Source organism: Pan paniscus, chromosome 8 (assembly GCF_029289425.2).
Source record: "Pan paniscus chromosome 8, NHGRI_mPanPan1-v2.0_pri, whole genome shotgun sequence".
Lineage (NCBI taxonomy): Eukaryota > Metazoa > Chordata > Mammalia > Primates > Hominidae > Pan > Pan paniscus.
This window is the reverse complement of record NC_073257.2, coordinates 18,323,718-18,350,164: the sequence shown is the minus strand read 5'-3', so window position 1 is coordinate 18,350,164 and position 26,447 is coordinate 18,323,718. Positions and strand designations below refer to the sequence as shown.

General features: G+C 40.9%; 1 protein-coding gene and 1 pseudogene across 2 annotated transcripts in view; one reads left to right on the top strand and one right to left on the bottom strand.

Moving 5' to 3' along the window:
* Nucleotides 1-26,447, top strand: part of GDI2 (GDP dissociation inhibitor 2) — a 50,706-nt gene that overhangs the window by 19,243 nt on the left and 5,016 nt on the right. For both annotated transcript variants that reach the window (XM_003827789.6, XM_034929888.3), the window contains exons 4-7: nt 1,638-1,772; nt 10,671-10,869; nt 11,448-11,579; nt 22,755-22,854. In XM_003827789.6, coding sequence (XP_003827837.1) covers nt 1,638-1,772; nt 10,671-10,869; nt 11,448-11,579; nt 22,755-22,854 — 566 coding nt within the window. The remainder of the gene's footprint in view (nt 1-1,637; nt 1,773-10,670; nt 10,870-11,447; nt 11,580-22,754; nt 22,855-26,447) is intronic.
* Nucleotides 11,585-20,699, bottom strand: LOC129393175 (nuclear receptor-binding factor 2-like; annotated as a pseudogene).

Genomic DNA, 26,447 nt, shown 5'->3' with positions numbered 1-26,447 from the left:
TTTGTTGAATGAAACAGCATGGTGAGTAACATGGTCCATTAGATGTCTGGAGTCAATAAGTTAGGAAAGGAAGGAAGGGGTTGTGACTTACTAGTAATTGGTTCTGGAGAAACAAATGATGCTGTGGCATAATACATAACAAGATTGTAAGCCTTTGGCACAGACTTACCTGTTGATGCTATGACAGTCTTAAATAACTGGGCCTTTTGAAACAGCATTATTTTAATGTTTTTCTGGTTTGTAGGGTTTTAAAATTTTCACATTTTTTTAATTTTAGAGGATCTAAGTTTTCTTTTTCTTTTTTTTTTGAGACGGAGTCTCGCTCTGTCACCCAGGCTGGAGTGCAGTGGCATGATCTTGGCTCACTACAACCTCCGCCTTCTGGTTCAAGCAATTCTCCTGCCTCAGCCTCCCAAGTAGCTGGGATTACAGGTGCGTGCCACCACGCCCAGCTAATTTTTGTATTTTTAGTACAGACGGGGTTTTACCATGTTGGCCAGGCTGGTCTTGAACTCCTGACATCAAGTGATCTGCTCGCCTCAGCCTCCCAAGTACTGTGATTACAGGCTAAGTATTTTTTTAAATTGCTGTAATATTAGTACTTTTTTCTGAGATGACATTGAAGAACTAAATTTTTGGTTATAGGTCTGTTTGTGCACATGAAATAAAGCATCTGCTATCCTTTTTCCTTGTTTGAGTTTATATTCTATTGTTTGTTTTTATTAATTTTTTTTAGAGACAGGGGTTTCATTCTGTCACCCAGGCTGGAGTGTAGTAATGCAATCATAGCTTACTGCAGCCTTGACTTCTAGGTTCAAGTGATCCTCTCACTTCAGTGTCCCACCACACCTGGGTGTTCCACCACACCTGGCTAATTTTTTTGTGTTATGGTAGAGATGAGGTCTCACTGTGTTGTGTGGGTTGGTCTTGGACTCTTGGGCTCAAACAATCCTCCCTCCTTGGCCTCCCAAAGTGCTGGGATTACAGGTGTGAGCCACCTGTGCCTGGCCAATAATACTATAATTCCAAACCTCATATCTCTAATAAATTTTTCATTGCTTTTGCAAAAGCAAGTTGATAGAATTATTAACCTTTAAGTTGTAACATTAAAAAAACCTATGTATTCAACCTTGAGTAGGAAAAAAAGATAAAAAATAACAAAAATGTGTAATATGCAGTGCAATAAGTTTGCATTCTGGTTGTCCTATTTAAAATACAGCTTTGGAGGTTATTTTGGGCCAGGCGCGGTGCCTCGTGCCTATAATCCCAGCACTTGGGAGGCCAAGGTGGGTGGATTGTTTGAGCTTAGGAGTTTGAGACCAGCCTGGGCAACACGGCAAAACCCTGTCTCTACAAAACAATACAAAAAAAAATTAGCCAGGCACAGTGGTGCCAGGTACTCAGGAGCGTCAGGCTGGAAGCTTGCATGAGCCCAGGAGGCTGAGGTTGCAGTGAGCTCGTGATTGTGCCACTGCACTGTAGCCTGGGCAACAGAGGGAGACTGTGTCTCAAAAAAAAATTATTTTGTTGGAGTTATTGAACATCGTTAGAAAAAATTTTAGAAGCTGTTAGTATTAGTAAATGTTCTTTATAATTTATAGACTTAAGTTATAGTTTGAATTATGTGACTTTTCTAGGTCAGCTGGTTAAGATGCTGCTTTATACAGAGGTAACTCGCTATCTGGATTTTAAAGTGACTGAAGGGAGCTTTGTCTATAAGGGTGGAAAAATCTACAAGGTTCCTTCCACTGAAGCAGAAGCCCTGGCATCTAGTAAGTAGTTTTATTTTCTCTAGTAACTAGTTTTATTTTCTCAGAATAATGAGATTTTATACTGGAAAAGAGTCTTAGAGAGGACCCAGTCAACAAATATTTATTGAATGTCTATCATGTGCCAGACACTGTTCTAGGCAGTTGGGAACACATCAGTGAACAAAATGTTCAAAAATTCCTACCCGTTTGAAGCTTAGAGTTTAAATGATCATCTATAGATCATGTACCTTGTGGCTGGTGGATCTGAGCTTATCTAGGGTTAATAGTGTTCTTTTCACAGTAATTCATAATAGCTATGCTTTCTGTTGAGTATTTCCTGTGTCTAAAGGCTCTGTACTGAACACTCCATATTGTTTTCTTATTTGACTTCTGAAACATCTCTATGACATAGGGTCTCCATTTTATAGGTGATGAAACTCAGGCCTAAAATTGCATACGTAATAAGTAGCTGGGATAAGTAGCTGGGTTGGAGGTGAAATGCTGGTGGTGTGGCTCCAGAGCCCCGGTGCTTAATCATGTTACTAAGCTTACCCTACGCTGTATTACCCAACGTGCCAACAGGAGAAGTACTCATTCTGATGATGCTCATCTTCTAATTGGTCTTGTTAGTAATTCCCAATATCTTTGATTTTAGGAACTCCTGGTGAGTTTTATATATATATATATATATGTGTGTGTGTGTATATATATGTATATATATGTATATATATGTATATATATGTGTATATATGTATATATATGTATATATATATATGTATGTGTGTGTATATATATATATATATTTTTTTTTCTTTTAAAGACAGAGTCTCGCTCTGTCACCCAGGCTGGAGTGTGATGGCGCGATCTCAGAGGCTAACTGCAACCTCTACCTCCCAGGTTCAAGCGATTCTCCTGCCTCAGCCTCCTGAGTAGCTGGGACTATAGGCATGTACCAACACGCCCGGCTAATTTTTGTATTTTTAGTAGAGATGGTGTTTCACCATGTTGGCCAGGCTGGTCTTGAACTCCTGACCTCAGGTGTTTCACCTGCCTTGGCCTCCCAAAGTGCTGAGATTGCAGGCATGAGCCACCGCGCCCAGCCTTGGAGTGATCTTATTCTCTGCCCAACATTATTTCCTCTGTTGCCTCACCAAAGAGTTTTGGTTAACATTTCCTATTTCAGCGTCTCTCTTAAATAGCAAACACTCCAGAAAAGACCTTTTTGTTCTTCAAGATGTTTTAGTCCTTGTATGGAGCAGTTTGGAGAAGGATAAATTTGTATAACTAAGGGTAGGTGAGGGCTCTAGGAGCTTAGAAGAGGGAAAGTGCTCATAAGTTCTCTCATAATTATTTTGGCATCAGCGCTGAAAAGTTTTCTCATCTATAAACCTAATTTGAATTATTTTGGCAGTTTCCTCTATTACTTCTGATTAGGGGAGAAAATATTGGGTATAAAATATTAAAGACATAGCCAGAAAGTAAAAAATACTGCAAAGAATCAGGGCTAGGTTAGGATTGATAATTGGGGAAGGGAAGGAACAGTTTCTCATTCAGTTGGGGGTAGTTAGTAGTGTAATCATGGGTTCGAAATGATTTTAAATCTTATAAATGACTATGAAAATTTAATCCAAATAAAGTATCTTCATAGAAGTAGGAGTTTGAGTTTGAATAGAATCCTTTTTAACAGTGGTGTGGTGTGGTGGCTCACGCTTGTGATCCCATTGCTTTGGGAGGCCGTGGTAGGAGGATTGATTTAGGCCAGGAGTTGAAGACCAGCCTGGGCAACATAGCAGGACCCTGTCTCTTCAAAAAATAAGAAAATTAGCCAGATGTGGTGGTACATTACTGTAGTCCCAGGTATTGTGGAGGCTGAGGCAGGAGGATCGCTTGAGTCCAGGAAATCAAAGCTGCAGTGAGCTATGATTATGTCACTGCGCTCCAACCTGGGTGACAGAGGGGGACCCTGTCTCAAAAATTTTTTTAAATAAAAATAAGAAATAGAATTTTTTTTTTTTTTTTTTTTTTGGACGAAGGTTGTGGGTTCTTTCTTTTACATTTTCTTTCTTGGAGCTCTTACTTATATTAAAGCTTCAGTTACCTCCTTCATCTAATAGAAATTATCGTTTGGCAGTTTTATTTTCTCTGATTTTTTCAGATATATAAAACATTTACAGAGCTTGAAAGTTAAAAGGTATATTTCGAGTCTTGGTCGCATACTTACTTTTCTACTTCCATTCTTTCTGACCTGTTAGGTAATCATTTTCTGGCTTATCCTTCTTCTGTTTTTTTTTTTTTTTTGAATAAGCGCATATGCTTCTGTATATATTTTTAAGGCTAGGTTTATTGAGGTATAATTTATGTACAGTAGAAATCACTTGTTTTAGTAAACACTTTTATGCATTTTGACCAAATCACTACCTTATCAGCATCTCCTTATATTAATGGAAAGGATTTTGAAATCTTGAGTTGCAGGCAAGAAAATTCTAGGCAGAATGAAGGAATGGGGTAAGGAAAGGTGGAGAGGTGGCAAAGTTCAAGAGATGGGTGGATAAGAACAAGTTGTTTTATAATTTTAATAAGAACTCAGTTTTTTGAGCACTTACATGCTAGGCATATATGTATTAAGTACTTCATGTGTATTATCTAACTTTACATAGTTCTTCACTGCAATCGTGTGAGATGCAGGTGCTATTACTATTTTTTATTTTACAGATGGGAAAGCTGAGGTATAAAAGGAAAGCACAAAGTAGTATAGCTAGTAACTGGTTTGGAGCCAGGTCTTTCTGACTTTACAATCCCACACTCTTAACCACAAGAAATACTATATTCTTATGGTATATAAAGCTATTAATATATTGCTTTTTAGATATTTTAACAATGATTACATACCTTCTAATTCTTTTTTTTCCAAAGTAAATACTTGAGTCTCCTTAGTTGTTTCTCATATAATATGCTATCTAGATCTCTTGGCCACTCCTTGGAAATTCTCTAATTAGTCAAGATCCTATATATAATATGGCAGCCAGACCAGAGACAGTATCCCAGATGTTTTCTGCTCATTCAGTGTAAACAGGACTGTTTTTTTCTTTGTCCCCCAGGCTAGAGTGCGGTGGCACAATTTTGGCTCACTGCAACCTCTGTCTCCTGAGTTGAAGCAATTCTCCTGCCTCAGCCTCCTGAATAGCTGGGATTACAGGCGCACGCCACCACACCCGGCTTATTTTTTTTTTTTTCTTTTTTTTTGAGACGGAGTTTCGCTCTTGTTGCCCAGGCTGGAGTGCAATGGTGCGCTCACTGCAACCTCCGCCTCCTGGGTTCAAGCAATTCTTCTGTCTCAGCCTCCCGAGTAGTTGGGATTACAGGCATGCACCACCACGCCTGGCTAATTTTGTATTTTTAGTAGAGACGGGGTTTCTCCATGTTGGTCAGGCTGGTCTCAAACTCCCGACGTCAGATGATCCGTCCGCCTTGGCCTCCCAAAGACCTGGGATTACAGGCGTGAACCACTGTGCCTGGCCATAATTTTTGTATGTTTTAGTAGAGACCGGGTTTCGCCATGTTGGCCAGGCTGGTCTTAAACTCCTAGCCTCAAGTGATCTGCCCACCTTGGCCTCCCAAAGTGCTGGGGTTACAGGTGTGAGCCACTGTGCCCGGCCCCAGAACATTTATTATTTTATGTATTTGTTTTTTTGAAACAGGGTCTCACTCTTGCTCTGGCTGGAGTGCAGTGGCATGATCACGGCTCAATGTAGCCTTGACCTCCTGGGCTCAAGCAATCCTCCTGCCTTAGCCTCCTGAGTAGCTGGGACTATAGGGATACACATGCCTATAATGGTGCAATTTAAAAAATTTTTTGTAGAAGTGAGGTCTTGCTATGCTGCCCAGATTGGTCTTGAACTCCCGGACTCAAGCAGTTACCTCTCCTCAGCCTCCCAAAAGAGGCATATCCCACCATGCATGCCTGTAGTGGTATAATTTTTTAAATTTTTTGTATAAATGGGGTCTTGCTATAATTGTCTAGGCTGGTCTTGAATTCCTGGGCTCAAGCAGTCATCTCTCCTCAGTGTGCCAAAGTCTTAGCACTACAGGCGTGAGCCACTGCACCCAGCCAAGAACATTTATAATTCATGGGAGGAGGTCAAAATACCAACATTAAAAAGAGTTTGGAAGAAGTGAGTTTTAACCCTCTTAGATCACTTTCAGAGATTAAGACTTCAAGACTTTTGACACTTCTGAAACTACTAATAGCCTGTTGTTGAATGGAGGCCATACGGATAACATAAATAGCTAAGTAGTTGATTAACATTTATTTTGTATGTGATTTTTTTTTTTTTTTTGAGACTGAGCTTTGCTCTTGTTGCCCAGGCTGGAGTTCAGTGGTGTAATCTTGGCTCACTGCAACTTCCACCTCCCAAGTTCAAGCGATTCTCCTGCCTCAGCCTCCCCAAGTATCTGGGATTACAGGCATGCACCACCACACCTGGCTAATTTTTTGTATTTTTAATAGAGAGGGTTTTACCGTGTTGGTCAGGCTGGTCTTGAACTTCTGATTTCAGGTGATCCACCTGCCTCGTCCTCCCCAATGTGCTGGGATTACAGGTGTGAGCCACTGCACCTGGCCTTGTGATAATATATTATATACTGTGTTCTTACAATCAAGTAAGCTATAGAAAAGACAGTGCCCTTAAGAAAATGATAAGGAAGATAAAGTACATTTACAGTACCATACTGGACTTATTGATACCAAAAGTTTAGGTTGTATGTGTATGAGATGAATTGTCTGTCTGAAATGGCGGGCAACTGCAGCCGCAGACCTGAAGTCAGTTAGTACGTTTCAAGGAATTCAGCTTTTTCTTGTAATGTCATGACTTTGCTTCTTGGGAGCACTTCCAGCATCAGTGGCATTCCCTGTGGGTCCTACATTTTACTCAGTGTTTATGGTGTTGCACTAAACACGATGAAAAATATGTGAGAACAAGGAGAGATCACTTTTTACTGTGACAGATAATTTACTGGAGAGGTGAACTGCTCATACAGAGATGATTATTGTCACATAGAGTTTTAAGATATTCAAACACTTGAGCTCACCACATTAGCAACAAAAGGTGGCTCCAGAGTTATTACAGTAGTACAGTATGTACTGCAGTTAACCTTACGCAGTTAAGACTTAATACTACATCTTTCTTTGTTTACAGTGGCACCGTGTATGGTCTGTGTTTGTGTGCCTAAGTTTTGTGATTAAATTTTAACTTTGAAATAGAATTGCATGTATTTATGATAGTAAATAATATCTACATATATTTTAGCATTCATGACATACATAACTTTCTTCTAATTTTTTTGGTATTTCTAGGCTATGCAGTTCATCTGCAAGTTTTTTCAAATTGTCACAAATCTGCCGGGCATGTTGCTGTGCACCTGTAATCCTAGCCACTTGGTAGGCCAAGGCAGGAGGATTGCTTGAACCCAGGCATTTGAGGCTGTACTGTGCTATGTTCACACCTGGGAATAGTCACTGCACCTCTAGCCTGGACGATATATACTTATATAGCAAGACCCTATCTCTTAAAAAAAAAATAATTTGGCCGGGTACTGTGGCTCATGGCTGTAATCCTAGCACTTTGGGAGGTTGAGGTGGGTGGATCACTTGAGCCCGAGAGTTCGAGATCAGCCTGGGCAACATAGTAAGACCCCTGTATCTGCAAGAAATAGAAGAAAAATTAGCTGAATACCCTGCAGTCCCAGCTACTCAGGAGGCTGATGCAGGAAGATTGCTTGAGCCCAGGAAGTTGGTGGCCGCAGTGAGCCGTGGCTGCGCCACTGCACTCTAGTCTGGGTGACAGAGATCTCATCTCAAAAAGGAAAAAAAAAATCAAGTAAAATAAAACGTAGAACTGAAAGAAAAAACAAACCTGGCTGGGCATAGTGGCTCATGCCTGTCATCCCAGCACTTTGGGAGGCTGAGGCAGGCGGATCACTTGAGGTCAGGAGTTTGACACCAGCCTGTCCAACATGGTGAAACCCCATCTCTACTAAAAATACAAAAAAAAATTAGCCAGGTCTGATGGTGCATGCCTTTAATCCTAGCTACTCGGGATGCTTAGGTGGGAGTATTGCTTGAACCTCAGGGGCAGAGGTTGCAGTGAGCCGAAATCGCGCCACTGCACACTCTAGCCTGGGCGACAGAGTGAGACTCCTTTTAAAAAAAAAACAACATGCAAACCTCCAAAAATTTTTTCAGTACATTTATTGACAAGAAAAAATCTACATCAAGCTTGTCCAGTCTGTGGTCTTTGGGCTGCATGTGGTCCAGGGTAGCTTTGAATGCAGCCCAACAGAAATTTGTTAACTTTCTTAAAACATGAGATTTTTTTTCACAATTTTTTTTAAAGCTCATTAGCTATCGTTAGTGTATTTTATGTGTGGCCCAAGGCAATTCTTTTTCTTCCAACATGGCCCAGGGAAGCCAAAAAATTGGACACCTCTGATCTACATAAAAAGTGGCAGTTCAGATGTGTTATTCAAGAGACAACTGTAAATACAGAAAGGCATATCCCATGGTGATCCATTGCTGTGGGGGAAAGAGGAAGGAGGGAGTGTGAGAAGGACGCTTTAAATAAGGTGATCTGGGAAGGCATCAGCATAGATAAATAGTAGTTGTAAAAAATTACCCAGTAGGGACTAGGTGCAGTGGCTCACACCTGTGATTCCACACTTTAGGAGCCTGGGAGTTTGAGACCAGCCTGGGCAGCATGGCGAGACCTTGTTTCTATGGAAAAAAAAAAAAACCACAGTAGGAAACACATTATTGATTTGAACTTTTTCAATTAGGAGTTTTTCAGAATGAGCACTGGGTGTTTGAAGTATTTGTAATACAATTATATCTGGTTCTCATGCCGTTAACAGCTAGTCATTGAGATCACTATTTGGCGCCATGCATAGCAACATGGAATTAAGGGATGGAAAAACAGCCAGGACGTCTCTACTGTGCTGTGTAAAACAGGAGTGGCACTGATTTCTATCCCTCTCTGGGTAAGGATCAGGTAATGGAGGAAAATAAAGGAGAGGAAAGAGAAGGAAACATGATAGATTTTTATTTTGATTAAAACAAAAGTTGGTAACAGCAACTCAGGTTTCTATTAAATAAACAAAAGTTGGGAGATACTCCAAAATAACTGTTAGTAATAGCTTTAGGTTCTGACAGGCTGTGCCGACCGGAATATGATACCTAAGTTTTAAGTGCATTGAAATAGTGATTCATGTTTCCTTTTGCCTGTCTTAACAACTACACTTGTGTCTTAAGTATAGTGCTGATGTGGTAATAGGATATTTCTATTCAGCCTTATGCCTTTACTGTGTGTACATTCTGTCCATTTAAAAGGCTGAATTGTAAATCTTAATTTAAAAAAATTAAATTTAGTCAGTTGTCATTAATAGCCTCATGTTTCTTTTTTTTTTTTGAGACGGAGTCTCACTCTTGTTGCCCAGGCTGGAGTACAATGGTGCAATCTCGGCTCAGTGCAATCTCTGACTCCTGGGTTTATCAAGCAATTCTCCTGCTCCAGCCTTCCAAGTAGTTGGGATTACAGGCGTGCGCCACCACACCCAGCTAATTTTGTATTTTTAATAGAGATGGGGTTTCACCATGTTGGTCAGGCTGGTCTTGAACTCCTGACCTCAAGCGATCCACCCTCCTCAGCCTTCCAAAGTGCTGGGATTATAGGCGTGAGCCACTACGACCTGACCAGCCTCATGGTTTTAATTTTCAGTTTTGTTGGCTGGAAAATGATCTTGGATGTAATATTAAATCTATCAAAACATTAAGCTGTCAATAGAAACATTTGAGAGTTTGTTTTTAAAACTGTAGTTGTATTTTAAAAATAGCTGTACAGCTTAGGAATGGGGGGAGAAGGGAGATAAAATCAGAAAATTTTCTTTTTTATTGGCTATTTGTCTATCATCTATGATTAGTTGAAATACAGCCTAGTAATAAAAGCTGAGGATTTATAAAGTGGTAATTTGTAGCTTCTTCATCTGTTTTTTAGTGTAAAATGCAGCGGATTGGTGGCTTATGTAGGATTTCAGTAAAGTAAGTGACTAGCAGCAGTAGCAGCAGCATCTAAATTTTATCGAGGTCAATTTGTTCTTGTTATCTTAAGCTGTTATCATTAAGTGCCCGGTTGTATCTTAGCATACAGAGGCGGAAAAGGAAGAGCATTCAGAATTTAGGCAATTGGCTGAGTGTAGATCAGAGTTGTCAAAGGAAGACTCTTCAGATGGATGGCTTCATGGATACTTGTTCAGAGTCACATTTACCTTGTACCTAGTAAGAAACATAATTTGACATTTTTCATTCAGTTAAGTAGTAGTTTTAATTACTTGTAATTGTATGGTAAAATTGAAGACTTTATAAGTAACCTGTTATAATCGTGTCAGTTTAAAGTGTTGTGAAACTGGAAGCCATGCTGTCCAAACTCCCATATCTTAAATTGCATCCTGCATTTTAGGCGCGGTGGCTCATGCCTGTAATCTCAGCACTTTGGGAGGCCGTGGTGGGCGGATCACCTGAGGTCAGGAGTTTGAGACCAGCCTAACATGGTGAAACCTTGTTTCTACCAAAAGTAGAAAAATTAGCTGGGCGTAATGGCGGTTGCCTATAATCCCAGCTACTCGGGAGGCTGAGACAGGAGAATCGCTTGAACACGGGAGGCAGAGGTTGCAGTGAGCTGAGATTGCGTCATTGCACTCCAGTCTAGGCGACAGAGCAAGACTCTGTCTCAAAAAAAAAAAAAAAAAAAAAAAAATTGCATCCTGCATTCTGCAGTTGATAACAAGGCATGTTTAAACTTTGCTCTCATACTTCGTTCTCCTCAATGTCTGATTGTGAGTGTGCTTTTTGAAAAATTCTTTTTTATTTAGGCCTAATGGGATTGTTTGAAAAACGTCGCTTCAGGAAATTCCTAGTGTATGTTGCCAACTTCGATGAAAAAGATCCGAGAACTTTTGAAGGCATTGATCCTAAGAAGACCACAATGCGAGATGTGTATAAGAAATTTGATTTGGGTCAAGACGTTATAGATTTTACTGGTCATGCTCTTGCACTTTACAGAACTGATGAGTAAGTATTTTGGTTTTTAGATTTGTATTTTTCTTGAAATTCTCACTAAATTTCCCAAGTCTTCCAAGTGGAAATTCTAACAAAACAAATACTTAGCCATATTGCACTATGAATGAAGAGGTTCTAGTTGAAATTAGTGTTGGGACCTTTTAAGTGATTTAAATATAAAGGTAGTGGGCCAGGCGTGGTGGCTCACGCCTGTGATCCCAGCACTTTGGGAGGCCAAGTTGGGTGGATCATTTGAGGTCAGGAGTTCAAGACCAGCCTGGCCAACATGGTGAAACCCACTCTTTACTAAAAATGCAAAAATTAGTTGGGCGGTAGTGGTGCGCCCCTGTAATTCCAGCCACTTGGGAGGCTGAGGCAGAAGAATCACTTGAGCCTGGGAGGTGGAAGTTGTGGGGAGCCGAGATTGCACCACTGCACTCCAGTCTGGGCGACAGAGTGAGACCCTGTCTCAAAAAACAAAAAAACAAAAAAGAAGATAGCGGATTGAAATCGCTTCAAAAAAAATTATAAATTGAACACCATGAATGAAAACTAAAGTCCTTTCCTAATACTCATTTCCTTTCTTCCAGCTACTTAGATCAACCGTGTTATGAAACCATTAATAGAATTAAACTTTACAGTGAATCTTTGGCAAGATATGGCAAAAGCCCATACCTTTATCCACTCTATGGCCTTGGAGAACTGCCCCAAGGATTTGCAAGGTAAGAGCCTGTGTTTAAAACCTCAGTGATCCAAAACCTCATCTTCAACATAATGTGTATATGAGATATAGTTTAAATAATGAGATGAGATCAGTCTATGAGTAATAAGATGCTTTTTGTTTTTATTGAAATAAAATTAACATATAATGATATGCACGGATATCTTCAGTTAAAAAAAAAATCCAGTTTTATACAACTGTAGCTGATGTGCTCTTGTAAGTGCCAACTCCTGGCTGGAGGCCAGCCAATACAAAACCAGCGCACTTAACAAAAATACAACCAAGGACCTTCACAGAATCTACTTCACACCCCTGTTACCTCCACCAGAGTAAGTGCTGGTATCCACGCCTGAGAGACCTGGAGACAGATCACATCACAGGACTCTTTGCAGACACTCTCCAGTACCAGTTTAGAGCCTGATTATCTCCACTGGGCGGCTAGATCGAGAAGAGAAATAACAATCACTGCAGTTTGGCTCTCAGGAAGCCCCATCCCTAGGGGAAAGGGGAGAGCACCACATCAAGGGAGCATCCCTGTGGGACAAAAGAATCTGAACAGCAGCCCTTGAGTTCCAGATCTTCCCTCTGACATAGTCTATCCAGATGAGAAGGAACTGGAAAAACAACTGGGGTAATATGACAAAACAGGGTTCTTTGACACTCTGAAAAGGTCACACTAGCTTACCAGCAATGGATCTAAACCAAGACAAAAATCTCTGAACTGCCAGAAAAAGAATTCACAAGGTCATTATTAAGCCAATCAAGGAGGCACGAGAGAAAGGTGAAGTCCAACTTAGCAAAATAAAAAAAGTGATACAGGATATGAATGGAAAAATTTCCAGGAAAATAGCGTAAATAAATAATCACAACTTCTGAAAATCAAGGGACACACTTAGAGACATGCAAAATGCACTGGAAAGTCTCAGCAATAGAATTGAATAAGTAGAAGAAAGAAATTTCAGAGTTCGAAGACAAGGCTTTTGAATTAGCCCAATCTGACAAAGACAAAAAAGAATAAAAAAAAATGAACGCAGCCTCCAATAAGTTCGTTAAACAACCAAGCCTAAGAATAATTGGTGTTCCCAAGGAAGAAGAGGAATCTAAAGGTTTGGAAAACAAATTTGAGGGATTAATTGAGGAAAACTTCCCCGGCCTTGCTAGAGATCTAGACATCCAAATACAAGAAGCTTAAAGAACACCTGGGAAATTCATCACCAAAAGATCATCACCTAGGCACATAGTCATCAGGTTAACTAAAGTCAAGATGAAGGAAAGAATCTTAAGAGCTGTGAGTCAAAAGCCTCAGGTAACCTGTAAAGGAAAACCTATCAGATTAACAGATTTCTCAGCAGAAACTCTAAAAGCTAGAAGGGATTGGGATCCTGTCTTTAGCCTCCTTAAGTTATCAGCCAGTAATTTTGTATCCAGTGAAACAAAGCTTCATAAATGAAGGAAAGTAGTCTTTTTCACACAAACAAGTGCTGAGAGAATTTGCCACTACCAAGCCAGCACTATAAGAACTGCTAAAAGGAGCTCCAAATCTTGAAACAAATTCTCAAAATACCAAAATTGTATCTCCTTAAAGCATAAATCACACAGGACCTATAAAACAATAACACAATGAAGAAAAAAAACAAGGTGTTCAGGCAAACAAATGGCACGATGAATAGAATAGTACCTCAAATCTCAATACTAATGTTGAATGTAAATGGCCTACTTGCTCCACTTTAAAGATACAGAATAGCAGAATGGATAAGAACTCATCAACCAAGTATCTGCTGTCTTCAAGAGATTCACCAGACACAAAAGGACTCAAACTTAAGGTAAAGGGGTGGAAAAATATATTTCATGTAAATGGACACCAGAAGCGAGCAGAAGTAGCTATTCTTGTATTTTTTATTTTATAACTATATATATTTAAAAAAAATCAGTTTGATAAATTTATAGACCTATCCCTGTCCTGGGTTTAACTAAAACCTGAGTGAAGGTATAGAACATTTTCCTCACCCCATAAAGTTCCCTTGTGTCACCTCATAATGAATACTGCCCCCCATCCCCAGCAACCACCTCTGTGATTTCTGTCACTATAGATTACTTTTGCTTGTTCTCAAAGTTCATGTAAAAGGAATAATACAATATGTTCTCATTTGTGTCTTTTTCATTTTTTGAGATTCATCCATATTGATGCATGTGTCAGTAATTCTTTTTTTTGGAGATGGAGTTCCACTCTTGTTGCCCAGGCTGGAGTGCTGTGGTGCAGTCTCAGCTCACTGCAACCTCCACCCCCTGGGTTCCAGTGATTCTCCTGCCTCAGCCTCCCAAGGAGCTGGGATTACATGCATGCACCACCACATCCGGCTAATTTTTTATAGTTAGTAGTGATGGGGTTTCACCATGTTGGTCAGTCTGGTCTTGAACTCCTGACCTCAAGTGATCCACCCACCTTGGCCTCCCAATGTGCTGGGATTACAGGTGTGAGCCATTGTGCCTGGCCAATTCTTTTTTTTTAATTGTTGAGTAGAATTCCTTTGTATGAATTATATGAGCATATAATTCTCCTTTTGGTGGACATCTAGTTAGTTTTCAGTTTTTGGCTATTATGAATGAAGGCACTGAAATTTTTATGTAAAACACTTTCTGTGGGGATATAGGTTTCATTTCCTTTTGGGTAAATACTGGGAGTGAAATTGCTGACTGATGTGGCAGATAGAAGTCTGAATTCATAAGAAACTGTAAAACAGTGTTCTGGAGTGGTTGTGTCATTGTGTATACACTCAGCAGTGTGTGAGAGTTCTAGTTGCTCCACATCCTTGTCAACATTTAGTATTGTAAGTTTTTAATTTTAATTGCCCAAGTGGGTGTGAAACGCTATCTCATTATGGTTTTAATTTGTATTTCTTGACTCATGTTGCTCACCTTTTCATGAGCTTATTGACCATTTGTATAATTTTGTGCTGTGATTGTTCAAGTCTTTTGCACATTTCTAAAGATTGGATTGTCTTTCTGTTTTTGACTTGTAGGAGATCTTGGTGTATGATGGTGGCAAGTCTTTTGTCATATATGTATTAAGAATATTTTCTCCCAGTTTATGGCTGGTCTTTTGATAAGCATAAGTGTTAACTTTTTTTTTTGAGATAGAGTCTTGCTCTGTTGCCCAGGCTAGAGTGCACTGGCGTGATCTTGGCTCACTGCAACCTCTGCCTCCCAGGTTCAAGCAATTCTCATGCCTCAGCCTCCTGAGTAGCTGGGACTACATGCATGTGCCACCAGGCCTGGCTAATTTTTGTATTTTGGGTAGACGGGGTTTTGCTGTTATTGAACAGGCTGGTCTCTAACTCCTGACCTCAAGTGATCCACCTGCCTTGGCTTCCCAAAGTGCTGGGATTACAGGCATGAGCCACAGTGCCTGACCTAGAAGTGTTACATTTTGATGAAGTCCAGTATATCAAAGAAAAAATTTTTTTAATGTTTATAGCCTTTTGGGTCCTATTTTAGAAGTCTTTTTTTTTTTTTGGAGACAGAGTCTGGGTGTTTTGCCCAGGCCGGATTGCAGTGGCACTGTCTCGGCTCACTGCAAGCTCCGCCTCCTGGGTTCACGCCATTCTCCTGCCTCAGCCTCCTGAGTAGCTGGGACTACAGGCGCCTGCCACCGCGCCCGGCTAATTTTTTGTATTTTTAGTAGAGACGGGGTTTCACTGTGTTAGCCAGGATGGTGTCGATCTGCTGACTTCGTGATCTGCCTGCCTTGGCCTCCCAAAGTGCTGGGATTACAAGCGTGAGCCACTGCGCCTGGCCCTATTTTAGAAGTCTTTTACTTGCCCCCAAGGGCACAGAAATACTCTCCTATTGTCTTTTTTTTTTTTTTTTTAGAAGTTTTATAATTTTATCTGTGCATTTAAATCTGATTCATCTTGAGACAGTGTTGGTGTGTGGGATGAGGTAAGACTTGAGGTTCTTTTTTTTTTACATACGAATATTTAGTTGTTTTAGCTGCATTTGTTGGAAAGACTTCCTTTTCTAGGTAGTCGTGGTGCCTTTGTGGGAAATCAGTTGGCTACATATGAGTTTGTTTTGGGACTCAGTTTTGTTTCAGTGATTTGTATTTCCTATGCCAGTAGTACACTGTCTGGATAATTATAGTTTTATATTAAGTCTTGAAGTAGGTGATAACACTTTCGCCAACTTTTTCTTCAGAATTTGTTTTGGGTGTTCGCATTTCCATATACGTTTTTAAAATCAGATTGTCAATTTCTAGAAAACATGCTTGTTGGGATTTTGATATTGAGTTAAATTTGTAGATGAGTTTGGAGAAAATGATCATCTTAATTATGCTGAGTCTGCCAGTCCATAAATATGATTGTTCTCCATGTGGTTTTCTTCTCAGCAGTGTTTTACAGCTTTCATTGTAGAGATCTATCACATTTTTGTTCAATCTCTTTGTACTGATGCCGCTGTTAATGTATTTTGTATTGATGCTGCTGTTAATGAAATTGTCTTAATTTTATGTTGAAATTGTTTGCTGCTGGTATACAGAAATATAATTGTATGTTGACGTTGTATCCTATGATCTTGTACTTAAGTTTTACTAGTTCACTTACTAGTTTTTCTAGTTTTATATATTTCTTAGAATTATCCTTCTACACAGTCATGTCATCTGTGAATAAAGAGATTCTTCTTTTATAACTTTTATGTGTTTTTCCCCCACTTACCTTTATTGCACTTGTTAGGACTTCCTGATAATGTCGCAGGGATGAGAATGGACGTCCTTGCTTTGTTCCCAGTTTTACGGGGAATCTAGTAAATATTTTACTATTAAATATGTTCTCTATAGTTTTTTTTTTTTTGTAGATGGTTTTGTCACATTAAGTTCACTTATATTTATAGTTTGGTTTTTGTTTGTTTGTTTGTTTGTTTGTTTGTTTGTTTGTTTTTTGGAGACACGATCTTACTCTGTCACCCATGCTAGAGTGCAGTGGCATGATCTTGGCTCATTGCAACCTCTGCCTCCTGGGCTAAAGGGATCTTCCCATCTCAGCCTCTTGAGTAGTAGGGACTATAGGCATGCACCACCCCACCTGGCTAACTTTTGTATTTTTGTAGAGATGGAGTCTCACCATGTTGCCCAGGCTGGTGTTGAACTTCTGGGCTTAGGTGAGCATGGTGGCTCATGCCTGTAATTGCAGCACTTTGGGAAGGTGAGGTGGGTGGATCACTTGAAGCCCAGGAGTTGGAGACCAGACTAGGCAACCTGGCGAAACCCTGTCTCTAGAAAAACACAAAAAATTAGCTGGGTGTGGTGATGCATGCCTGTAGTCCCAGCTATTCGGGAGGCTGAGTGGGAGGATCCCTTGAGCCTGGGAGGTTGAGACTGCAGTGAGCCGTGATCATACCACTGCATTTCAGTGTGGGTGACAGAGCAGGACCCTGTCTCTTACAAAAAAAAAAAAAAGCATCAAACTTTTTTTTTTCCCCTCTCTGTGCTTCATATCAGAGAATGCCTGTTCATGTGGCTTCAAGTTTACTGACCTTTTCTGCTATTTTCAATAGGCTGTTAATCTCATTCAGTGAATTTTAATTTTTTTATACTGTCTAGATCTAGAGTTCCCATTTTCTATAGTTTTCTTTTTTCTCATTTTTTTTTTTCGAGACGGAGTCACCCAGGCTGAAGTGCAGTGGCGCGATCTCAGCTCACTGCAACCTCCGCCTCCCGGGTTCAAGCGATTCTCCTGCCTCAGCCTCCCAAGTAGCTGGGATTACAGGCACATGCCACCACACCCGGGTAATTTTTGTATTTTTAGTAGAGATGGGGTTTCACCATGTTGGCCAGGATGGTCTCATCTCCTGACCTTGTGACCCGCCCGCCTCAGCCTCCCAAACTGCTGCTTTACAGGCATGAGTCACCGTTCCCGGCCTATAGTTTTCATTTTTGTGATATTCTCTATTTACTTGACTGTTTTGAGTACATTTATAACAACATATTTATCCTTGAATATGTATCTTTGAACAAGGATATTTGTTCTGGAACATATTCTTGAACATATAATATTCTTGAACATATTTATAATAGCTGCTTTTAAACTGCGTATTTTAACATTTGGGCATCTGTTTCTATTGTTTGTTTTTCTGTTTTCTTTAGATCACAGTTTTCTGTTTCTTCCCATGTCTAGTAATGTCGGATTGTATACTGGACACATGAATTGATAGTTTGTTGAGATGCCGGATTCTTCCTCTGAAAAGTTGGTTTTGGTTTGAGTAGGCAGTTACATTTTTTATTGACTGTTCATCTTGCATTTGTGGAGACTGGATTTTACACCTTGTTAAAGTGGGTCCTTTTAGTTTTTCCTTTTGTTGTTTGCTGATTTTTTTTAAATCACAATTTATTGATTTCTTACAATCAAATACTGCCAACTAGCATTACTTCCACTCATGCATCATTAAAAGCAAAGGATATTTCCTCCTTGGTATTTTTAAATGGTACATTATACAATAAACAAAGTTAGAATTTAAAATGCACCCTTATTAATTATGTAAACTGGTAATTTGTTTAAAAAAGCATAACTAATAATTTGGTTCCTTTCTTCATAAATATTTCTCCTGATAGTCTTGAGGTGATCATTAGTAGTGCAAAGTGTGGCATACACGTATAGTTTCATCTAGAAAGGTGTGTGTCTTACACAACTTATTTAAACAAAATGCGCATTAACAAAATGCATATAGTCAATGCATGAAAGAAAGCATGTTTCAATTACAAGGCAGCCCCTCAGGCCACCATATTATTTAAGTTTTGCATGATCATTTATGGCATTATAGATTATGCATAACGTACTTTTATACTTTTTTTTAAATTATACTTTAAGTTCTGGGGTACATGTACAGAACGTGCAGGTTTGTTACATAGGTATACATGTGCCATGGTGTTTTGCTGTGCTCATCAACCCATCATCTACATTAGGTACTTCTAGTGCTATCCCTCCCTAGCCCCCATCCCCTGACAGGCCCCGGTGTGTGATGTTCCTCTCCCTGTGTCCATGTGTTGTCATTGTTCAACTCCCACTTATGAGTGAGAACATGCGGTATTTGGTTTTCTGTTCCTGTGTTAGTTAACTGAGAATGATGGTTTCCAGCTTCATCCATGTCCCTGCAAAGGACATGAACTCATCCTTTTTTATGGCTGCATAGTATTCCATGGTGTATATGTGCCACATTTTCTTTATCCTGTCTATCATTGATGGATATTTGGGTTGGTTCCAAGTCTTTGCTATTGTGAACAGTGCTGCAGTAAACATATGTGTGCATGTGTCCTTACAGTAGCATGATTTATAATCCTTTGGGTATATACCCAGTAATGGGATTGCTGGGTCAAATGGTATTTCTGGTTCTAGATCCTTGAGGAATCGCCACACTGTCTTCCACAGTGGTTGAACTAATTTACACTCCCACCAACAGCGTAAAAGTATTCCTATTTCTCCACATCCTCTCCAGCATCTGCTGTTTCCTGGCTTTTTAACGATCACCATTCCAGCTGGCGTGAGACGGTTTCTCACATGGTTTTGTGGTTTTGATTTGTATTTCTCTAATGACCAGTGATGATGAGCTTTTTTTCATGTTTCTTGACTGCATAAATGTTTTCTTTTGAGAAATGACTGTGTTGAGATGGAGTCTCACTCCGTCACCCAGGCTGGAGTTGCTATGGCATGATCTTGGCTCACTGCAACCTCCGCCTCCTGGGTTCAAGCGATTCTCTCACTTCAGCCTCCTGAGTAGCTGGGATTTCAGGCACCTGCCATCATGCCCGGCTAATTTTTGTATTTTTTGTAGAGATAGTGTTTCACCATGTTGGCCAGGCTGGTCTTGAACTCCTGACCTCAGGTGATCCACCCGCCTCGGCCTTTCAAAGTGCTGGGATTACAGGCATGAGCCACCCTGCCTGGCATAACTTTTATGCATTTTAACCCTGAAGACAAGAAAAGTAATTGTTGCTTGAAAAAATTATTCTATGTAGCCATTTGGTTTGTATCTGGAGAAACTGAACCTCCATGAATTTAGTGTGTACTAAGTTGGAATCATTAGCTCGAGTCAGTGAATCAGATACATTTCACAGTGACTGTTTGCCAAGTCCTGGCAATGCCTCTTCTCCCACAGTCCGCCAGATGAAGCATTTCCGGGATTACCCTTCTATGTGGTTTTCCCTTTTAATTTTTTTGCTGGATTAACTGTTTTCGCATTATTTCCTCTTCTCCCCTCTTCTATGGCCTTCCATTTTAATTATTCATAAATCCTTTCAGAATATCCTCAGCTCCATAAGGGGAAGTTCTGGAGATGGAAAATCCAAGGGAGGAAGATTGGGGATTGGAATGTCCTTGGCTTTCCTGGTATTTGCTGCAAACTTCTGCCAGGTTAAAGAGGCTGTAGCAGTTTCTGAATGTGGCGGCAAGCTCCATAACTCTGACTTTTCTACAAAATCAGCATCTACATCCAGCTCCTTTTCTATTGGACCATTTAGAAGTCTGCCCTTTTCAGCCTTGAGTTGTTTATTTTCTTTCCTTAATCTTTCATTCTCAGCCACAAGGAATTCTACATGCCTCTTCAAATCTGCTTCTCTATAATTGTTTTATCTTTCGGGCCTTTGCTTCTAATACATGGCTCTGCTGGCTCACTCTTGCTAAAGTAAAAATAGTAGCGTGTCTGGATCCCTGTCAAAGATCCCTTGAATCTCAGGCAGGCATTTCTCTGTGAAAGGGCTGTACTTCTGAGAAAGGGGGCTCTGGCTCTCTGCATCCTCAGCAGAGGGTTTGTGAGATGGGCAGCTACATCCTATGTTCTGCTGGGCTTTCAGTCTTTCTTCACGCTGGGCCCTTTTCCACCTGTCTTGGATGAGGAGGCGCTGTTTCCTATTCCTTTGCAATTCCAGTGAAAAATGAGCCTGCTCAGACTGTCAGCTTCACGGCTTCTGAAGGATATGCCGCAGCCTTTTTGTGACAAGAAATAGCTTCTTTGTAGTTGCTGATAAATGGTCTGTTCGTCTGCTCTGTTGATGAGCCAGGTTGAGGGATCCATTATTTTCATAGACCCCAGGGTAAGTGGCAGCCTTAGGAAGGGGAGCAGTGGTGCAGGGAAACATGGAGGGGACTGCAGGGAAGCGCGATGCAGCCGCAGAGACTGTGGCCCCTCTCTGCGTTCAAGAGCCAGCAGTGGGGCGCAGAGGGAGCAACAACCTCACCACTTCCTCCTCCAGCACTGCTCCAAGGGCCTGCCACCTGCGCTGCTGCTGCTGCCACGCACGGTGCCATGACGTCACACGCGCAAGTGGCCTTTGCTTATTCTTAAACGTTACTCCTCTGGAGTAAGCAAGCTCCTTTGAACATGGCAATTTTAAACTTCAAACACATTTTTTCTTCTGCCCTTCCTCTATAATCTCTGCTAACCTCTTTGAGCCTTTCAGCTGTTTATTTCTGGTGGATTCCTTGGCTTCTCCCTCCTGTGTGAGCACTTCTGGAGGTAGTTAAGGATTTGAAGATATTTTATCATAGATTTGTTGGCTCCTTCTTTTGAGGCTCCCTCTTTTGTGAAATTTCCCCCTACAATTTTCATCTCCTCTGGCCGCCCCAAATTCTGTCACATCTCAAATCAATAGGACTGCAGGCATTGTGCTTCTGTTGTAGCTGTACCATGTTGCAAGGACTAGGGAAGTTGCTGCCCGAGGGGAAAACCATATAAACTACATAAAGCTCTCACCCACTTGGTTCCTTTCAAGAGTTTCTTCAGTCTCTGGTTTTTGCTGCTTTAAGTCATTCTCCAGTGCTGCCTTTTCCCCCCCACTTTATTACTATCTTTTTTTGAGACAGCATTTTGCTTTGTTACCCGGGCTGGAGTGCAGTGGTGTGATCACGACTTACTGCAGCCTCGACCTCTCAGGCTCAAGTGATGCTGCCACTTCAGCATTCCGGGTAGCTGGGACTACAGATGAGTGCCACCGTGCCTGGTTAATTTTTCTATTTGTTGTAGAAACAGGGTTTCAGCATGTTGCCAAGGCTGGTCTTAAACTCCTGCGTTCAAGCCATCTGTTGGCCTCGGCTTCCCAAAGTGGTGGCATTAGGCGTGAACCACTGCCTTCAGTTCCTTCTGATAGTGTTTTAAGTCCATAGTTTTATTTATATGCCAGAGGATTAGCTAATATAGCTATTACTGGTCAGCCCTTCCCTTGGCCTTGCCCTTGCCCTTCCCCTTCCCCTGGGTGTGAATCCAGAGAAATGGCAGATTTGCCTCTGATGTGGATAGTCCCGCGACTGCACAAGGCCATTTTAGAACACACACACAAGGAAAAACAGGAGAATAGACAGTGTGGGGTTTTGGGAAAGAGCCAATTTTAGTTGAAGAAGCAGAGTAAAACCCAGACATCGCATGGCTTTAGGCTTTAGCCTCACCACACTCGCGAGCCTCCTGTCCAGGAGGGCCATTAGTGTCTCAGGTCTGCTCAGTGTGGACCCCGAAGAGCCATCCATCAGGGTGAGCGGAGGGATAAGCTATGGATGCAGAGCCGCTGCGGCCGAGAGGAACTGTTCCGGTGATTGGTTAGCAAGCGGGAGAGTGGAAAGGGGAGAAGAAAACCGCGTATGGGGGTTGAACGCCTCCAGCCAAAGAAAATGAGGTGTAGAGGTCTCTTACTACTAGGGAATGTATCCGAGTCACACAGCACCAAATGTGTTGCTGGTGGAAGGTAGCCGAGTCACAGGCACCAAAATATGTTACCGTGCTGAGATGAATCCGTACGGGTCTGCAGCAACCTCAGTTCTTTACTCCTCAGAAGAAAGAATGACCAAAGGGCATAAGGTAGAAGGAGAGACTGAGGCAAGTTTTAGAGCAGGAGTGGACGTTTATTGAAAAGCTTTAGGGCAGGAATGAAAGGAAGGAAAGAAAGTACACTTGGAGGAGGGCCGAGTGGGCAGCTCGAAAGACAAGTGCCTGGTTAGTGATTTTTTTTTGACTTCGTATTTATAACTGATTATGTTTGTGTTTTTGACTCTGTTTTCATGCTTTAATCACTTCTAAGCTGACATCTTTCTAGAAGGAAATTGAACAAATGTATATTGTCTATAACTCATTAAGATCTAAGAAAGGGGACTTTAGGAGTTGAAACGACTATATATTATTAATTGGGATTTTAAAAATTTTCCAGGCTAAGTGCTATTTATGGAGGTACCTATATGCTGAATAAACCCATTGAAGAAATCATTGTACAGAATGGAAAAGTAATTGGTGTAAAATCTGAAGGAGAAGTAAGTAGCTTTTAAAATGAAAAAAATTACTATGTTCTTGTGAAGAAAGTTGTGTATTCTAAATATTGATTTTGGTGTGGACACTGATGCATATGATTTCTGTATGGGAAGTTAATGTTTATTGTGACTAAGGACTAATTACAGTTGCTGTGCTTTGTTTTAAAAGCATCTTTTTTGTTGTCAGTTGATTATTTTAATATTGAAATATGCATTATGGGTGAGCTCTAAATAGTAAGTATTCTGTATTTATAGAGTTTGGGTTGTGCCTGTCTCCCAAATTTTCATTGAAATTGAACTGTACTTGCAGGCCACCTACACGGGTGGGGTTTTGAGCAGCATTTCTCAAATGTGAATTATATATAAAGCATCATTAATCTGGTTCTAGTGCATGTTCTAATCAGTAGGTCTGAGAAGGCTCTGCATTTTCTTGAAACCTCTTAGGTGATGTGGATGCTACTGAAAAAAAAATCACAAGGAAAAAAAGATCGTTTCCCTTTATCACCATATGAATTAATTCTTCTGCCATTTGACACTGTTACTGTCTGCAACGGTTCTTGCAGTAGAGGATGCACTTCAAAGTGCACTGCTTTACTGTCTCACTGGCATTCTAAAAGTCTAAGCTTTATCTTTTTAACATTAAGCTGTGTGGGAATGTAGCAACCTCCTGGGTGGTGGGGTGGGGGGCATCTTCAGTTATTTAGGTCTCACTGGAAATGAAAGTTTGAGATCAGAGTTTGGTAGCTGGTGTAAGGGGACAATGAGTAAGGGAGAGAAAATACAGGACTGACTTGGGGCAAAAAAAGCCTGATAATAATTTGTGAAGCACATTTTCAAACTCATTTATTCCTTACAAGGATCCTAAGAGGCGGGTATTATGTCCAGGTTATACCTGGAGGCTTAAATGAAGAAACATCTACAAGGGCACACAATTTAATGAATGGCTGAGGTAGAATTGGAATCACAGTGTTCCGCACCCACAGCCCTCAGTCATTATACACCTGAGGATGTAAATTCCTGTGCTGGGTGATGTTAGATTTGTATGTTTTATCTACTAAAATGTTATTTAATTATTTATTTGAGACATCAAATCGTTTTGCTCTGTCGCCGAGGCTGGAGTGCAGTGGCGTGATCTCAGCTCACTTCACCCTCCACCTTCCAGGTTCAAGTGATTCTCCTACCTCAGCCTCCCGAGTAGCTGGAATTACAGATGCATGCCACCATGCCTGGCTAATTTATGTATTTTTAGTAGAGATGGGGTTTCACCATGTTGGCCAGGCTGGTCTCGAACTCCCGGCCCCAAGTGATCCGCCCGCCTCAGCCTCCCAAAGTGTTGGGATTACAGGCATGAGCCACTGTGCCTGGCCTTCTAGACTGTTACTTAATTGGGTCTTTTGAACATATATTTTAGGCAACTTCTTTATAACCCCGTTTCATCTTGACTGTCGTAGTGTGATTGGCTTATCTGCTTTAAATGAAGTTACAAAGCACAAAAGAAGTCATATTTTGTTTGACATGTACATTACTAGGTTTTGTTAATGCTAACTTAATTCTCAGGTATATCAGCACAAATAGCACTGTTTACCATCCAGGTCCAACAAACTTCACTCAGTCACCTTTGTGGGGTTGGGGTCATCAGTATCACTGTCTTCCATCTCCACATCGTGTTCCACTGGAAGATCTTCATCAGGGACAGTAACACTGCTTGTACTTTCAGCATAATAGTTGTTTAGGAGATAGAGATAAATGGTGTTTTTTTTTTTTTTCTTCTCAGTCGCCAGGCTGGAGTGCAGTGGCGCGATCTTGGTTACTGCAACTTCTGCCTTCCGGGTTCAAGCGATTCTCCTGCCTCAGCCCCCCAAGTAGCTGGGACTACAGGCACGTGCCACCATGCCCAGCTAATTTTTGTATTTTTAGTAGAGATGGGGTTTCACCATGTTGGCCAGGCTGGTCTCGGTTTCTTGACCTCGTGATCTGCCTGCCTCGGCCTCCCAAAGTGCTGGGATTACAGGTGTGAGCCACTGCGCTCGGCCAGGGATAAATGTTTTAATCTGTCTTCTGAAAGTTATTTTTATTCTGTATTTTTCTTTTGTTTCATTCTTTGTGTTTCTGAAACTTCAGGGCTTTGATATGAAAGGGAAGGAGGCTATAATACATTTATCTTGCAATTCAAGTTTTTCTTAGGAAGCATAGCCTTAAGATGATAAGGATTTTAGTCTATGTAGAGTACATTTGCTGAGCATTTATTTTTTGTCAGGACACCCACCTATAATGACAGACTTTTTTACACCATTTCATTTAGTTCACTAATGTCCAACCTTTTGGCTTCCCTGCGCCACATTGGAAGAGGAAGAATTGTCTTGGGTCACACATAAAATATGCTAACAGTAATGATAGCTGGAAAAAGGGTCTGTGCATAATTTCGTGATGTCTGCCACCACAAATAAGCAAAAATGTCCTTGCATTCAAGGGGCTGGACATGGCTGAATTTTAGTCCTAACAACAATCCTTTGAGGTTAGGTAGAGCCAGGATTTGAACCCTGATCTGCCCAATTCTAAAACTTCTGAATACTGTGCAACACAGTTTTCCTAGTATTTGAACAGGATTTACAGTTCATATATCTGTTCAAGGAGAAAATAGTAGGGATAATTGGCAAAGCTAGTTTCAGTAGTTACCGACAGTTCAATAATTACGTTGACTTTTATATTCATTAGATTATGAAGATAACAGATTATATTCAAGGGAAAATTACATTAATATACTGTTTAAAACATTATAGACACTGAATATTAGTCTTTTTCCCTCCAATTTTTTTTTTTGTGATAAAGTACCCATAAAATTTACCATCTTTTTTTTTTTTTTGAGACAGTCTCACTTTGTTGCCCAGGCTGGAGTGCAGTGGCGTGATCTTGGCTCACTGCAACCTCTGCCTCCTAGGTTCAAGCAATTCTCCTGCCTCAGCCTCCCGAGTAGCTGGGATTACAGGTGCCCACCACCACACCCAGCTAATTTTTGTATTTTTAGTAGAGATGGGGTTTCACCAGGTTGGCCAGGCTGGTCTCAAACTCCTGACCTCAGGTGATCCGCCTGCCTCGGCCTCCCAAAGTGCTGGGATTACAGGCGTCAGCCACTGCGCCCGGCCAGAATTTACCATCTTAACCATTGTTAAGTGTACAGTTCAGTGGTATTAAATATATTCACATCGTTATACAACCACCACAACCACCATTCATCTCCATAACACTTTTCCTCTTCTTTTTTTTTGAGATGGAGTCTCACTCTGTCGCCCAAGCTGGAGTGCAGTGGCATGATCTTGGCTCACTGCAATCTCTGCCTCCCGTATTCAAGTGATTCTCCTGCCTCAGCCTCCCCAAGTAGCTGGGATTATAGATGCATACCACCACGCCTGGCTAGTTTTTGTATTTTTAGTAGAGACGGGGTTTCCCCATGTTGGCCAGGCTGGTCTTGAACTCCTAACCTCAAATGATCCACCCACCTTGGCCTCCCAAAGTGCTGGGATTTTATAGGTGTGAGCCACTGTGCCCGCGCTCACTTTTCCTCTTCTAAAGGAAACTACCAATTAAGTAATAACTCC